The 17772-nt window shown below is 37.9% G+C and overlaps 1 protein-coding gene across 3 annotated transcripts in view; it reads right to left on the reverse strand.

Annotated features, from left to right (window-relative positions):
• Nucleotides 1-17772, reverse strand: part of LOC139149117 (uncharacterized) — a 35944-nt gene that overhangs the window by 15976 nt on the left and 2196 nt on the right. Inside the window, exons 2-6 of one of the 3 annotated variants that reach the window (XM_070720679.1) lie at nt 12655-12780; nt 8155-8469; nt 7582-7679; nt 4019-4330; nt 1423-2658 (exon numbers count right to left, since the gene is read on the reverse strand). In XM_070720679.1, the coding sequence (XP_070576780.1) occupies nt 1423-2658; nt 4019-4330; nt 7582-7679; nt 8155-8469; nt 12655-12780 (2087 nt within the window). Of the gene's footprint in view, nt 1-1422; nt 2659-4018; nt 4331-6313; nt 6656-7581; nt 7680-8154; nt 8470-12654; nt 12781-17772 lie in introns of those variants that run through there. The other 2 variants (XM_070720680.1, XM_070720681.1) reach the window with 2 other exon arrangements.

A 17772-nucleotide genomic window follows, 5' to 3' on the forward strand; every position in this document is an offset into this window, starting at 1 on the left:
GTGTAACAGTGAATACTAAAAAACATATTCACGACTCAGAGTACAAGCTGCAAAAACAGTCACGCATGCAACATTGATAAAATTTGTCCGCATTTCAAGCTGCGTGTCCGATGTCGCGCGCGTACAGCTATATTTAGTAACAAACCTGTAACCGTGAACAAGGGTATTAGTCAAATCACAGCCTGACAAGTGTATGCTACTAGCAGTGGAACTGAAAACAACATGCCTTTACGATGAGTTGGCAGAACTCTACCTGAACTATTCATGTGAATAGCATGCAGACATATGAACATGAAATTGTTTATATCACTGATTAGCAAAGGTGTTACTTTTCTGAAGTAATTGAACCATGCATACATGTACATGTAACCAAAAAGATGTACCAGTATGCAACGGATGTTCAGTGTTAACAAGCATTATGCATACACGCACAACTGCAGTTTAATGTTAATGGGCAGCATGGTATGTTGGATTACCCGCAATTCTCAATGATCTGTACACAGAGATCATTTCTACAACTGCATAGCAAATTTCATTAGTACACAAGACAACCCGGTTAATAGTTCTAAAGTCTGCCAACATGGTTTTGATGTGAGTGTAATTCTGATTGCCCACTTTGAATAACAAAATTAAATCCTTTCCCGCTAGGGAGATGTACTTTTTGGTAATTCTGTACATGACAGTCTAAATGCTAAATTTGTTATTTCCAAATCAAAATTTAGTTCAATAATTATTAGTAAGAGGCGTGTTCTCAATGTAATAATTCTGTCATATATTCAAGAACAAACTATATAAAAATAAAATGTTTGCAGAGGTTGAAAATAATGTTTTTCAAAGCCAAGGTATTTCCATCTAAGGTAACCACATCATGTCACTTGTCTAACCCGCCAATTGCATTTGTCATAACCGTTCAAACGTAATCAATAGCCTTTCTTTGACCAAAACAGGTGCACTGAGTTCCCTTAGATTCCCTGAAAAACAGTTGTCTCACTCTCCAAAATATCTGTTGAAAATCTCCTTCAATTGCTGTCTCCTCCATGGAAAAGGGGCTGATATTCTTTTCATTCAAAATGGACAATCAGACTGACTTGAACGTCAAAATTATGTTGACAGATTTTTTGACCAGGGTGTCATGTGTATTGATGAAATTTGCTTCAGTTCAAGAAATGATGAGTGTGTGTACAGATCATGGACGGATGTGGGTGATCCAACATACCATGCTACCTGTTGGAAAATGGTCCCTGCATTATCACATGATAAATTTGCCAAAAAAGTGGCTTTTCCTCATAATTTACCTTGTTCCACTTTTGTTTTGTGATGATAATTGCGGGAAAGCACAGTTACTTTAGCTACATTACAACTTAGCTTTTGATTTAATTGAGATTCGCTGAACTAAAGACATTTAATGTATTTACTATGTACCTGTTTGATTTTCTCATTACAGTTACCAATGATGGCATTGGTCAGAGATATATCAGAGACAGCACTGAGGTTGTGACCTATCTTCAACACCACAGAGGGGACATCATAGCTCACTCCGTTAAATCCTCCAAGAACTTTCACTGTCTTAATTACGGCTGGAAAGTTTTCTGGAGAAATAAAATCTTCCATTTGCTTTAGTCCTAAACTTCTGCCTGCTATAACCAATCTGCCGCATTCTCGTAAACGCTGCCTGATATACTCATTCTTTGTCGTGTCATATATGACTTTACCACTTTTGTCTTCCAGTATTCCATGCTTCTTAAATAATTTCTCTCCCAACTGTCTGATTAAAGGATCCTCCATGACCACAGATCTGACTTCATCTTTCTTCATTTCCGACAGAACTTTCCAAAAATCTTGTGACACGTCTTTCGGCATAGGCATGAGTTGCCATGCGCTTGATTGTGCTTTTCGACCTTTACTAACACCACTCTTATTGAATCTACATGTTCGTTGGTGACGATGTAGAGTGTCATTTAGGAACATTCCTTCACAGTGTACACAAAACAGAAAACATCTCTTGTCGGAGAGTTTCTTTGTTGGTCGCCTTCTTGTTACAATAGTTCCAGACTGCTGCGTTAATACTTCCATATTGTGTACTTTATTTCCTTTATTTACAAGTAGACACCAAGATTTCTTCCTTTCACTTGATTTAGCCGGATAAGCTAGAGCTTCAGCTACTTCCTTTTCCTCACTGTGTTTTATCTGTAAATGTCGGGCAATATGAGTTTGTTTGGTTTCACAGTAGTAGCAGTAATTGACTTTGGCATGTATTCGTTTGCCCTGTGCATTCCTTGAAACATACTTCTGTGTGATTCCTGTCTTGGACTTGCTTTGACCCGTGGCTCCCACTGGTTCTGCTTCCTGTCCGTCCGTTGGTTGGCTGCAGTTTTTGTTATTTGGACCTTCATTTGTGTTCAAGGCTTCACTTTGGCCCGTGGCTCCCACAGGTCCAGCTTCCTGTCCGTCCTTTGATTGGCTACAGTTATTGTCACTTTTGGTAGAGTTCAGTTCTTCAAGATGATCATCACAGTGATCATCATCAGCACTCTCATTATCATCATCACTGTCGTAATCTTCACTTTCCGATTCACTACTTGGAAGATACTCAGAACCACTGGACTCTTCATCATTATCTTCTGAGCCGTTCAAAGCAGAACGCAAGTACTGCAACCACTTCAGAAACACACAAAAAAAAGAAGAAATGAATATCTAATTATTATAGATATATCTTACACATGGAAATAAGAAAGGTCAATGTTCAGAAACAGAGCTGTACACTGCAAATTTAAATAAATCATGTAGAGACCTAGACTTGTTCACAATTCTGAGTTTCACATCACACTTTTGTGACAGTTTTCAAGCAAATGAATAAACTTATTTTGTCATGTAGTATTCTAGTTAAGTTTTTTATTTTTTATTTGATTGTGTATTTGAGTGACTAAAGTGGCGTATGTGGATTTACCAGGCTGAACTTATTTGGTGAGTGACGTACATGTAGGTCTGAGCAAATGATCTGAACTAATCCCCAAGTGTCTTCACTATAACATGTTCAGCCTGGAAAACCACCATATCAAATGGTGGTTTTCCAAGTAGTAATCAAAAACACAATCTGCCATTGCCATGCATCTGTTGGATTGAGTGTCCTATACCTTGCCTCATGATTTTCTGCCCTAACTTGGATTAATTTCCAACATGCCAGTCCCTGCTCGTTTTATGCTCTTTGAATCTTTGGTGTCTGGATTACTTGCCTGGCAGTCATGTTTGATTGTTTCAGACTGGTATACACTCGAGAAACTGTGTCCTGTTTTTGAATATATTAATGAGAATTTACTTTTCATTGCAAGAGCACCCTCATTCCTTCAAGAACCGTTGATGTATTTTTCAACCTTTGAAAATCACCCATTTCTAATCAAAAAAAGAGACTTGGGCCACAAAACTGCATCTCTTATCTTTAACAACCACAAATGATCTATTAATTGAATTTTTGGAGGTATATCTGCTGGATTTTAGTCTTAAGCTCAGATTTAGTCTGTACTCCATGACCCTAAAAGTGCTGAAACAAACATTATGTCTTATCCGTTTGCAAGCATAAAATCGTTTCAAATGTACATTTTGTATTAGATTTTTATCCAATAATTTGAATATACATCATTCCAATTTAGCTCAAGGCTCATAAGGTGGAGATTCCAGCCACCGGAGTTGACTAGGTTTACGAGTAGCAAGCAGTGCAGTGGCACATTGATCAAATTGGGTCAGAGGTCATTGCCACAGTACCGCGCAATGCTCACAAATTGCAGACAAGTTCACGCATACAACAGCACACACAGGTTACATATGCATATCAAAACTCCATTACAGAGCTAGACCTGCCTCTGCCTCTTAAAATAGACTGAGGATGTAACAGGCCTACCCACTAAATCAAGTCAACAACTTTAATTAGAATGCTCCAGTAGTATTGTCAAGCAATATATGCCACAATAATGCCCTTGTTAAATTGAACTTATCAGTGTGACACTGTTTGTTTAGAACTTACAGATTCACTCTGATCTTCAGAATCTTCAGCACTGGAATCCATAACAACATCCCCAGGATTGGAACCACTGACAACATCCCCAGGACTGGAACCACTGACAACATCCCCAGGATTTGAACCACTGACAACATCCCCAGGATTGGAACCACTGACAACATCCCCAGGACTGGAACCACTGACAACATCCCCAGGATTGGAACCACTGACAACATCCCCAGGATTGGAACCACTGACAACATCCCCAGGATTGGAACCACTGACAACATCCCCAGGACTAGAATCTATTACAGCTTCTCTATTCAACACATTTTTCTGTAAAAAATGTGAAACATCAAAACATTTGTGTCAAAATGTGCCATGGGTGATAAAAAGCCAGGTGTGTTCGCACTCTGTTTTTACGATTTAAAGGTCAAGGTTTATTGAACAAAATTTGATAATCAAACCATGGCCATAATTAATCCTAAATAATTTACACAGTTCAAGGTGTGTGACCAAAATGTGAGCATCAAACCATTGCCACAATTAATCCTAAATAATTTGCACAGGCCAAAAACAGAGATCCCTTCAGTTGGTCAAAACTTGCTTCCTAAAACTATGGCATTTGTAGTCCTTGCAGACCACAGCTATTTTGAAGCTTTTGCTATAGTATCTAAACATACTTTGGTTTGCTAAGTATTATTTATTATTTATTTAAATTTTCACCTTATATGCTGAATACAATTATATCAATTTTCAATGGTACAAAAAAGACAAAACTGAGTAATTTAGTGTACCCGCCCCACCTGACACCTTGACTGTGATCATTTCATACTAAGTACTTTCATTGTAATGAATGTCCATGGCCAAAATCTATCAATGATACTGATGCAGAACCAAAATTTACAACAATTGCTTTCAACGTTCATACAAAGTCACCACAAATTAAAAATACGACTGCAGGAAGACATACAAAACAATGCTGAAAGAGAATGTAAAGTTCGTCATTATGCTGCAAATTATGTTCAACACAAGCAGAACAAACACTTCAGAAATATTTTACAGTAATAAGACTTCCCTGAATTAAAAAGTTATAAGGGAACTAAATATAAACTACCTGCTATGGATACTGAAAAATAAACTTACCAGCATAAAATTCTACAAGACTATATGAATAATTCCATAGGAATAATACTCACTGTGCCTGTACTAATATTAATCTATGGTTTAACAATTATTTTCCTTTTATCCTTTCTTTTTATTTGTTTTATTCAGCAATTTTTGTTACTAATTTTACAATGCATTTCCAATATGCCAGCAAACTCAGTTTCATTTTGCAACATTTATACAATATTTCTCATAATGTACAGTACAAGGATACCTTTGCAAATATTTATTTTCCCACCCTGCCCCCCTCAGTTTTTGTGAGGCCCCATTGCACTTCCTAACACAGAAGGTCGAGTACGGCTACAATATGCAGCAAGGGTGAGATATAGAAAACAAATATATATTTCACAGTTTTTCATGCAAAGTCTATTTTTGTTGTTCTCTCAAAGGCTGCAATAATTGTAGCCCTGGTAGGCTGGGTCTTGCCACTTGTGTTTCTGTCCTGCAGCTTGTGCGAATTCCTACCCAAAGAAAAGGGGAAAATTTAAACGCAGCACAAAGAAACAGTCGCACTGGCGGCAAATTATCACTTATCTCATGGAAATTCTATCATACTAGTCTTGCTCTCTGGTCATAAGCTATACCCTGGATGCCAACTAGGCTGAAAAAATAACAGTTTAACAACTCTGAGCAACTCCTTCAAATTCACCACCACCATGCAAACACACGACCTTACAAAATGGCAGCGGATTCGTGCTGCCACAATCCGCATGACAAAAAACACAAGCCGCACCATCCAGCCCACCAGGGCTTCGATCATTACAACTATTTTCTTATGCGCTATGTGTCAACAAAAAATGTCTAAACCTTCGGCCAAAACACCTTTCATCCTCCTGGCCTCAGAATGGCATCACTGTGATCATTGCCGTATAATATCCTTACTAATATCACAACAATATTTCACAGATGTACATAATAAGTCTGTTCACCTTCCAAATCAACAAATTTCAAATACATATCAATAATGGCAGGAAGAGATTCCATAATTTTGAGCACGTAAACTGTACTAAGGTGTGTGTGAAACACATAGTTGATGAAGATCAGACGAAGGCCAGAGGAGTGATGCACGTTCAATTTAGACCTCCAAAATATAAAAATATTCAACCTAAATGGTACTTTACAATAAAATAATGTTGTTGTACGTGTACTAACCTTCAAATGAATGGATTCCAACCTTGTTTTGTCCAGGAATTTACATCCAATACATGGCGATGGCATGGCTATGCTGACTGACACAGCACTATCACATGAGGTACATGTGTGTGTAAATGATGGTGCTTCTTGTACACACTTTAGGCAGCCCCATACATCATAGTACACATACATGTATCAGTATTGCCCAGTGCACTTTTGTGCTAGAACCACCCAGATTTTGACTTCTGTACAATAATAGCTGGCGCTCAAACACCCATAGAATGGTGTGTGTCATTCCCGGTGGCTTCACACACACGCACACTTTATTTCACACTTTTTTCCAGATGTGAGACAAAATAAGGCTATAACGTAAAAACTTCTAAAAATACTTTTTAAGACTTCTGTTTAAGTTAAGTGGGCATTAGAAGGCTGACATTCTGAGGCCAGGGCGTAGGGTTTCATAAGTTGAGTCTGGTATCACAGAGTTGTGAAAATTCAGAGGGTATGCTCCCATATTTCATAAAACCCCAATGCGCACACACACACACACACACAAACACACACACATTTGGTACAGAGTTCATTGACTTTGACGTCAATTCTGCATAAAGTTAATTATCAGGTTCAGAATTGTTAATTATGTGCGATGACTATACCTTACGTGAGAAATCTACATACTGTTCTAGTGTTTATGGTGTTGGCAATTGATACATGTAGGTACCTTGGCACCAAATACATTACTATCAGGGAGAGACACTAATGACGAGTTTGCTTTTCATTTGTATGTAAATAAGGATTGTACAAATTGAATTGTATAATATTATAGAAGGTGTCTTTACAAATACCAGCTCAGACGAAGGGACATCTTGGGAGAAGGAACTATCTGGCAATATGTAGCATCCATTTGTAAGAAATAAACGGTGTTATCTTTGAAGACTTGGAGTCTCAACGTTGTTTCTGTATCCCGACATCCTCTCGCATGGCGATTCCCCGAGGAAGATAGTTGTCAATGGTAATAACGTACATGAAACATACATACATACAACCAACATTGTTTAGTAATTATGACAGCCGACTCTGAACATTCAACAAACACATACAAACAATAGTCTATGCATCAGGTCTAAGTTTTGCTGTCCTGGCATGCTATACATGTAAATGTACATGTTTGTTTGCTTGTCCAGACAAAGCAAACTATTACAGCAATACTGATGGCGGCTGATTTAAGTTCCCAAATTTTTTTGGAGAAATTTTACAGAATTTAAAGACTGAAACTAATCACCAACCTTGCGTTTGAAAGGAAACTTCACCGTTTCGAAGGGTTTTGTTTTCTTCAAAATGTATGTTTGCCCCGTTGATGTGCTGGGAACTTCATTGCTATTCTCTGCAAAGAAAGATGAGCAAGTTCACATTACAAAAACACAATTTTGAGAATCCTTGAACAGGTACAGTGTACAGGCTCTGCAACACAGCAGTGACTTCATGATTCATTTTACTGTTTTCCCTCTCAACTAAAAACATGTCAACTATCCAATAAAATGGTACCAATTTCACTTGAAGATGGGATTTTATTGTGCATCCGTGTATTCATTTAATACCAATAACATCTGTGGCAGTCTTTCTCACAATATTAATCTTGTGATAAAATGCTCCTATGAACCTTGAGATCAGTAAATTACAAAATGACATGTGTGTGTGTGTGTGTGTGTGTGAGTGGGTGCGTGCGTGTGGTCAATCCATCACTTGTTGAACTTGGGGAAAAAAGTTTTCCATAACTCTACTAAAATAAGCCGTGGAATCTTGTGATTACTGCTGCATGAGCTGCATAAAGTTTGAATATGAGAAAACATGCATTTTACCTAGCCGGGTGAAATTCACAATTCCATCATCTTGGACATTGACAGAAATCAGGGATTCCTGATTACATTCTTCAGGCTCAGTTGTCTTTTCAGCAGCTTCATGTATGATACCACTTGCATCAGAAGCTATCCAGTGCTTGTCATCCGGCGGTGGCTCTTCCATAGGTGTCGGATCAGGATCAACCTGATTCCAGCTCTGTTCTGTCTTAATACATGTAACATTTCCTCCATCAATGGGCTTGTTCTCAGAGCTTGCATTTAATTTAAGTCTTAAGCCTCCACACTGGCAAAGTAAATGCAAAACTGCATTCTTGTCTATGTAAGACAAAACAAAACAATGACAATTTAAATAATTAACTCACGGTAGCATTTCCAAACGCTGACATTATAGGCCTTGGCAAGAAACAGATGATATATTTCCATAATACTAATCAATCAAAGATGCGATTAATTCCAACAATCGTTATCAGTTTAAAACTTACTTTTTCATAGCGTCTAATAATTCTTTTTTCTGATAATTTTGTGTCTTCTTTCAATTTGATCCAGGGAGTCCTCTAACTCAAAATAAATTTCATCAGTGAAGTTTCAATTCTATGCTCTGTACTGATGGAACACTTACATATCTGCTGATTCACCCATTTCAAAACAGTAATAATAGACCATACTCTTCTATCAGAAATATTGGACTTTTTACAGCACTGTCAAACTGACATGCAAATAAAGGGAATCTGATTCAGCTATTAAGAAGAGTGATATTATTAAATGACATAAACCAAATGTGAGCTAACAACGGAAAAAACATGATGAAATTTTAGCCCACAGGGCTTATTCCATGGCTCATTTTTCCAGCTATTATATAAAATTACCGTACTCGTCCGAGTATAAGCCCCTGCTCGTCTATAAGCCCCCTACTGATTTCAGAGGATTTTAGAAAATGCATTACATCCGTGTATAAGCCCCTACCCTAGTGTAACTCAAATACAGAAAGGTTAGGAGAGTATATTTGGTCATTTAACTTGGCAAAATTACTTTTAGATAATAAAGAAACTATTAAATGATGTTAAAACAATGGGAAACTGGAGTTCCCTTGACATCATCGTAAGGAAAATGACACATTTTCCCAGTACTATCTTGATTCTTTGACCCTACTCACCCCCGTCGCCTAAATAGAATAGTCTCACTCACGTCGGCCATTGTTCAATTTCATGCACAGCCACGATGTTTTCATGCTTGAAACATGCAGTTTCTTTTGTTTGAAGCAATTATCCTTTCATTTCAGTCTGCACGATAACCCGGCTTTTGAGGTGTGGCCGGTACCAGCGATTTGATTGGGTATTGTAGGGTGATTGGCATGTACGACATTATGTTAGAAACCATTTTCTTTAATGGGTGGGTTCAATCGCTAAGGTATAAATAACAATTAATATTTGTTATCATATGAAGATATTTTACAATAATTTGATATCGTTTGTAATTTATTCACTTAAAATAATTATTTTGTTGATGATTTGAAGACGTTGACAACCTCAGTATGCACGTGTTCTATGACAGTTCAATTTCCCACCCTCCGCATAAATGGTTGACACTTCGACGAGAGTTGACCGCTGTCGATGCTACAACATCAAAACATTAGAACAAGAAACTCACATGGTTCTTAAAGTTACGGATCAAATTTAAAGCTAATGATGTTTCTAGAGTAGAAATAAAGATAGGTACAAACCGTACAAAAATGGCTTTGTTGGAACGAACCTACATTGAAAGGTCTAATAAATGTAGCGATCACATGAACATCCCGACCGGTCCAACTACCCGTCGACTGCCGTACTGTCAAGATTCGATGTCTAAAACACCAAAGAGCTGCTGTTTAGCCCCTGCTGATGTGTACCAGCCCCCAAAGAGTACTACCACATTTATAGAAAGCTACAAAATATGCGTCTGTTTTTACTCACAATTACTGAATCCTGTCTCAAAACTGTCATCCATATAATTTCCTGACGGGCAGTGTCACTGAGTGTGTGGATACCGGATACGATCATCGTTGCATGGACATACCACAGATGATCGTTGACACTTGCTGGGAAAACGACGGCTGGGACTATTATTTTGTTTGGTTTTACAGAGTGTAATGGGCACAGGTACAGAGATATCGACTGATTACAGATATTGGAAGGTAAATTGCCTGTAGGGCAGTGACGGGCAGCAGTATGACCCTTTGATCGAACACTTGCAACACTGCCCGCGATCGCAGACCAGTTGTGAGATCGACAGAAATTTTAGTTGTTGGGATTTTTTCAACAAATACGGGCTACCACAAGTTTTAATACCTCTGAATGCTGTTGTAATTAGCAACCTCTACTACATTACATTGATACAGAAAATGTGCTCATACGCCGACGAGTTATTCCGTATTGTGCAAGATTTGTGCATTTCGAGTGGCTCGCCGATGAAGCTATGAATGAGCACCCACGAGTGAGTGAGTAATACACGATAGCTCATTATGCATGACCTCATTATGTCTAGCCTCTAAACCAATAGGCGCAGCTTTGAGATGTCATGTGATACTATTCATGAGCATTTGTTTACAACATATGCGATTTTCCCGCCACGTCGTTAGCCTGCGTTTTCTTGATTATCTACGCCTATTTTACCTTATTAAGGCATAGCTGATGAGTCATACTTTGAGGGCAATAATAATCAGCTAAGCTGCATTCAAGAAAGTGGTAGGGGATTGGCTAGTACCGCGCTTTGCGCCCTTAGGACTGGGATTTGACATGTGTCAATCAATGGTTTTCACTGCAAGTTACTCGAAATCGTGTCAATCAGAGCAATTACCGACGAGGGGGCAAGCCCCCGATGAGTAATATGAAGCTGTATGTTGCCAGGAGTAAACCATTGCCGATTGGAGAGGTTTGCATTAGTCTGATGGTACCTGAGGTGGAACATAATCGGCTTGAAAATTTAGGGTTTTTCATTGTTTCGCTCAAAAGTTAACTGTGCTGAGAACACATTTTAATGAACCACAGAAACGATGAATCATTTTTAAACAATTAGTAATACCTAAAGGCCTTATTTTTCATACTAAATTGTCTACATGATTTTTAGACCAAAAATTACAAAGTTTCAAAGAGAGGTCCTGTCAACCCCATAGAAAATGTACCCTCCATTTCTTCGTGCAGTGAGGTCACCAGCCGAGCGGGCGGGACTTTAGCACCCGTTTACCGTATTGTGGAAGCTATGCCAAAGTGACACTTGCAGCCTTTTTCAAGTAGCGTCGTGCTCAACAGCAGGATTATGCCACAAAATTGACAAAATTTTTATATTTTGCCCTATATTCACACACGTGATTTCGCTCCATTTCTGCCAACGATCGCGTGTCTAGTGACCCAGATGACTTTATTTTACGTTTACATTGACAATGGGGTACGTTTAATCGGCATAGTTTGGCGATTGTCTCTTTAGACCAAAAATTACAAGTTTTGAAAGTTGAGTTCGTTCAAAATCGAGTAATTTTAGCTACCCAATTGAAAATTGATAAAATTATATTTTAAAATATGTATATTGCCAAAACATTTGTCGACAATATTCTTCAGACCTATAGCCGACACTTACCATCTCAAAAACAGTGAAAATATACCTTAGTTTATGAGAAAACCGCGTCTTTATTTTGGCGATATTGCTTTTTTTTGTTTACTTTCAATGACGCCACTGAAAGACGCCATTCTTGCCTATATTACCCGTCATGCAATGGTACCGGAAAAGCCCGGTCATCGTGCAGACTGTTTGTGAAGACTTTTCCTGGTGACTATTACAATTTTCACTGCTATGTTGTTGTTTTCACAAGATGTAGACAGTTTGATACTGGAATATTGAGTTGCCTTTCCGTGTAAGCAATGCGTGCCTGTTCACATTACTGTTGATCAGCAGCATACATCATACATGACGTCTTTGTTTCAGGTTTGGGGTTTTTTTGACGCTGAATTTCACCAAAATGTCACTTCTGTGTTCAGAGATTGTACAATCAGTTTCTTTGGATGTGTAAGTCGATTTTGAAAGCAATAGAAAGATCGAGTGGTGTTGAAAAAAAATCGTGCATAAAATTAGCATAAATTATGCGTCCATGACAGATAACATGGGGTTGCTCGAGTATAAGCCCCTCCCTAGTTTTACAGCGGTTTAGTGTTGCCGAACCGGGGGCTTATACTCGGACGAGTACGGTAAAAGGAATCTATTGGGAAGTTTTGTGAAGATTAAGATTACTTGTTATAAATCCTACAGGAATCAGGAGCTATGATTTTTAGATACATGAAAATTCTAAAACATGATGTCAATTCAATTGGCATGTTAAATGCTTTGTTCAGCACTGTCACTGTGTTTGGAGAAACAGTAGTTTTACACATCAAGGGCATTAGCAAATATGGCAGATTGTGATCTGATGGATACAAAGGGGTTACTACTTTACAGTTTATCCAAATGGAAAGTATAATGAAATGTAACCAGTACCTGAAGTTGTTGCTTTCTTTGCTTGGAGTTCCTGCAAAATCTGTCTTGTCTTTTTCTCAAAGATCCGGCATATACTAAGAAGAACATGGACGTTATCTTCTGCTGAACTCCAGAATTGCTGAGACTCTATTCAAAAAAGTGTACACAGCGTGAGAAACTTCAGCTATGAGTCTCCATCGTTCTGTTCAACTTACTCTGTGAGAATTTTAATGAATCACAGTTTGATAAACATTTCTACACACAGCACAGAAATAACGATTTCAGTGCATGAATTCACACAGCAATACTTTCTTACACTCCAGAAGTTATTTATTTCAATTACAAAACATTCCATTACAGCTTTGTGGAAAGAATGTCAGGAGAGTCATGAAGATGACTGCTATCAGCCAAAGCCCTGCCATTCCACAGATTGTGTTGTGCTGGGAATTGGTAGGACTACAGATCACAACAATAAAACTTATAACACTCGAGAAACTGGGTAGTGAATTTGCATATTTGATTAGAAGCAGAGCCTCACTTTCAAATGTGCACGTGTTGTCAACATGGCAAACCACAGACCTCGCTGCTGATGTAAACACATTTTAAGGAATGGTTTATCGCCTTGAATAGTCAAAAAGAAAAATGAAATTCACTTTTTATGTATCAGGATACAACAATTATTCAGTACATAGAAAAATCTGATACTTTTAGCTTCAGTTTTTTTTAATTTATAACCAATCTTGCCAGTTAGTCATTCAGTGCAGTTACTACCATACACAGGCCGGTCTTCCATGCAAAGGTTAGGGGTCATGGGGGTCTTGAGCCAAACAATATTTAAGTCACATGATTTTGAAAGGTTACTGATACTTCATGCCAAATATGGAAGATGTACCACCTTACAAACACAGCAGTGTTTTTGATAAGGTGACCAACTCAGGTCAACTCTCTACAGTCATAGCGTATGGATTAAATCTGAACCTTAGGAAAAAATCTGGCAGATATGCATCCAAAAATTCAATTGACAGTTTGTTTTCAGCTGTAAAGGTATGAGGTGCAGTTTTGTGGCCCAAGTCTCTATTTTTTATTAGAAATTGGTGATTTTCGGACACTGAAAAAAATACACCAACAGTTTTTGAAAGCGTGAGGGCGCTCTTGCAATTCTCATTAACATATGCAAAAGCACGACCCGGTTTCTCAACCAGTGAGTAATTTAAAGAAGATGCAACTTCTCCATATGAAAAAGTACAGGGTTCGAAATACCCGGTGGTCATGCGTCAAAAGACCACCAATTATCTCATTTGGACCACCAGATTCTATTTTGGGTGGTCAATCTTGACCACCAAGTTTTTGGAGGTCACAATAGTTCACTGCAGAGCTGTAAATCTTACATGCCTCTCACAGTTTATTGCTACGAGTATCCAGAAACAATATATTGTCCCAGAGATAGATATTTTAGCATTTTAAGTAGTACACAGTGTTTCATCTAGGCTGCGCGATTGCGCGATTCCCCCTCTTTTGTGTGCTGCGCGCCGCCAATTGTACGTAGAAGGGGCGACCCATCGCGCACTGCACTGAGCTGGCTGGAATGGCATATCAAATATCATGGGTGTCACACTTCGATACTTTTGACCCATTATCAGCACCTGTTAATACTTTGGCAACAGGCATTGTATAGTGTAGCAAGAACATTTACATGAAAGGAACTAATTTTAGTTCGATTTTGATACTTTTTGTACTTTCCGTATACTGATTTTGCATATGAAAGCCTGTCAGCCCATTGAGAGTTACGTTCACAAAAGTTCATTGCCCTTGTCTCATTACCTCAGTACGATCGAGAACAGGAGACAAACTGAAGTTTTTGTAGCAAAAATTGACTCGGAAATTGGACTTTACTGTTACAGAAACGTTTTCAGTTCAGTGAATGGCATTGGCACTGTGACGGGATTGCATGCAATGAGAGTCACAAGCAAGCTGTAGTGTCAATGGGCCCGGTTTTTGAATTCAGTGAACAAACATTGACTTACTTTTCGGGCAAATAAACCCTAAAGTTAACTGTTGGTGACAACCAACCTTTCTGTTTGTTATTTTCGTACTTAAAAATGACTGACAAAAAGCAATTGGAGCGAATCTGACATCGATAAACTCCACATTCAGAACACGGCAGACAGAGACCTCCTAAGTTGTTCGTTTTAACTCTACTGAGTCTGCGCACAAGACTACAAGACCAGCTAGGTCACTAGAAAATACAGCTCACTTGTTTGTATAGGGCAATCTTGATCCAAACTCTACCGTGGTTAGGGATGATATAAGCACAGTATAAACGTGACAAACAAATATATGTTATTTTTTTCAGAAGATAGGAAAACATTCCTTTATAACTACTAAAGATTTTTCTTGCTTTGTGTATGTGCACACAGTTCATAATCATTTAAAAATGAAAAAAATCCCTTGAAGGTTCATGTACAGTGGAAATGGCCAGCTGCTAACAAACATACAGAATATTGTAGCATACAAATTACGCTACAATTTTTTCCAGGAATATTAATGCTTATTAATATTAATGAGCCAACCGCCACTCTTCTAAGCTCTACATACATTCACAACAGAGATACTCAAATTTGTTGACTTTTGAAAATATCTTATAAAGAATGATTTTGCAGCCAGCATCTTGGATTGTGTAAGCAAGTGATTTATGGCTTGTAGTATGGGCATCACAAGTGACATCATTGCAACATTAAAACTTACCTGTAAAGCCGTGATTATATGTTTTAGTTAAATCCCCCTCAAAAATTTTAAAATCCCCCTCAAAAATTCCTGCAGAGGGGGACCAGTCCCCCCTGGTGTAGCATCGTAGATGAAACACTGGTACATGTCTTGTCTGTTCAATCACAGTCCCTCCACTACCCCACTCCACTACTCAACTGAGTGTTCCTTTGGATAGACAATGTCTCTCATTGTTTTACTGTTTACTGCTATGATTATTGTGATAAAGTCTGCAAACGTTGAATAACATCTCCTAGCAAATTTCGTCTAGTCATTTATGTGACAGAGATCAATGTACAAAACTCTTACAAGACTTCATAATAATCAAAAAAATGCAATAATTGTCATGTTATCAGTAGTAATTGTCATTCTTTATTACACAGTAATTCTGTAAAAACTTAAAATCTGTAACTCAAGTCCTTTGCATATAACCAGTCAGTCAGTCACTCATGCAGCAGTCATGTTGATCTGTAAATGACTGAACATTTTCCAGTGGATTTACTGGGCATCCATCATACATGTAAACCAACTTAACACGTGTAGCAGCATGGTGAAATGGTTTCAAAACAGCATGTACAGCCCACTATTCAACCCCATGGACCCCAACCTCCACAAGATTTACACTCTGATATGATCAATTTTTTGACCACCAAATTTTGCAATTGACCACCAAAATTTGAATCTGGTGGTCAAACTTGACCACCAAACAAAAAAATAAATTTCGAACCCTGAAGTATGATGTGAAGGCTTGTTTAATTAAAAAAGACATAGTGGAAACCAGAGTGGTATTACGTGAGAGTGAGTTTGTCTTGAAAAACTGCATTATATTTATGGAGAATATTAAAAAGACATATGTGCCGCAATTGCAATGATATGAGGAGACTGAGTTTGATTGGTCAAGCTTGGGGTTCCTAGTCCCAAGTGCCCAAGAAGTGTACAGTACTGCTGTTGCTACTCATCACATATTTCACGTTGACATTTCAAGGTTTGACTCTTGGGCACCATTTTACAAGTGGTATAGCCACAAACTGGTGACATCAAATCACCATACTCAAAACAAGTCATCGTTGATGACACAGTCCCCACTTGTTAATGAGTACTTTGATTACATGTCCTAAGAGGATAGAGTCCTCTTCATTAATTAGGTCTGTGATAAAAATACTTTGATACAGATGGCGCTCAATGGCCAAGAATGAGTTCCATGGTGATGAAAACATAAAACCAATGTAGGCCACCATCCTAAAGTTCATAAAATGAGTCAACTAGGAATTAATCAACAGGATGTTGCAAAACATTTTTGCATACAATTCTAACACTTGACAGATTATCACTGGTACCATATTTCATAAAGTTTTGATGCAGTATTTACAACACTATGAGATCAACTTCTGTATCAAGTTTCATCACATTTGACGTTGTATTAATTTGTGGCTATATAACCCTAATTAGGAAAGTTCATTGCTTATGCAATTACAAATTAATTAAAATGACACTGATAAATGTCTTTTTCAATGTTAAAGCAATGTGACCTTAACATCAGTTAACATCTGTATAAAGTTTCATGAATTTGATGCAGTACGTATTTCTTGACATATCAGCCTACTTACGAAACTTCAATAATTGACATGTTGCTGCTACATGACGTGAAACAAATTGACGAGCATATGTATGAAATAGGTCAATGTCCTTGTACCAACTTTGAATGATACTGGTGGAAATATGTCTGTCAGAGTTATGGCTCTGTACATCTGAAAATTGTAACAAAATCACCGCCATGCAACGATATTTGATCTTACTGTTTAAAAAATCAACATGTATATGTATGACGTAGTCAATGTACATGTACCAACTTTGAATAAGATCAGTTGCGACTTGCCAGAGTTATGGCTCTCGACATGAAACAACCATAACAAAATTGCTACCATGTGGCCATATTGGACCAAATCGTGAAACCAATCGACATACATATGTATAAATAAGTCAATGTCCTTGTACCAACTTTGAATAAATTTGCTTGATACATGTCTGAGTTATGGTTCCGGACATGAAAAAACCGGGAAAAAATGGCCACACGGCGGCCATATTGGATTGTATCATAAAACAAATCAATACACGTATGACATAGGTCAATGTCCTTGTACTAAGTCTGAATAAAATCGGTGAATAAAATTAGTTGAGACATGCCCAAGTATGGCTAAGGACACGAAATTGGATCATATCAAGAAACAAATTGACATACATATGTATGTCATAGGTTAATGTCCTTGTACCAACTTTGAATACAATCGGTTAAGATATGCCTTAGAGTATTATGGCCCTCGACATGAAAAAATCGTAACAAAATGGCCGCAAGGCAGCCATATTGAATTGTATCAC

Source organism: Ptychodera flava, chromosome 14 (genome assembly GCF_041260155.1).
Source record: "Ptychodera flava strain L36383 chromosome 14, AS_Pfla_20210202, whole genome shotgun sequence".
NCBI lineage: Eukaryota > Metazoa > Hemichordata > Enteropneusta > Ptychoderidae > Ptychodera > Ptychodera flava.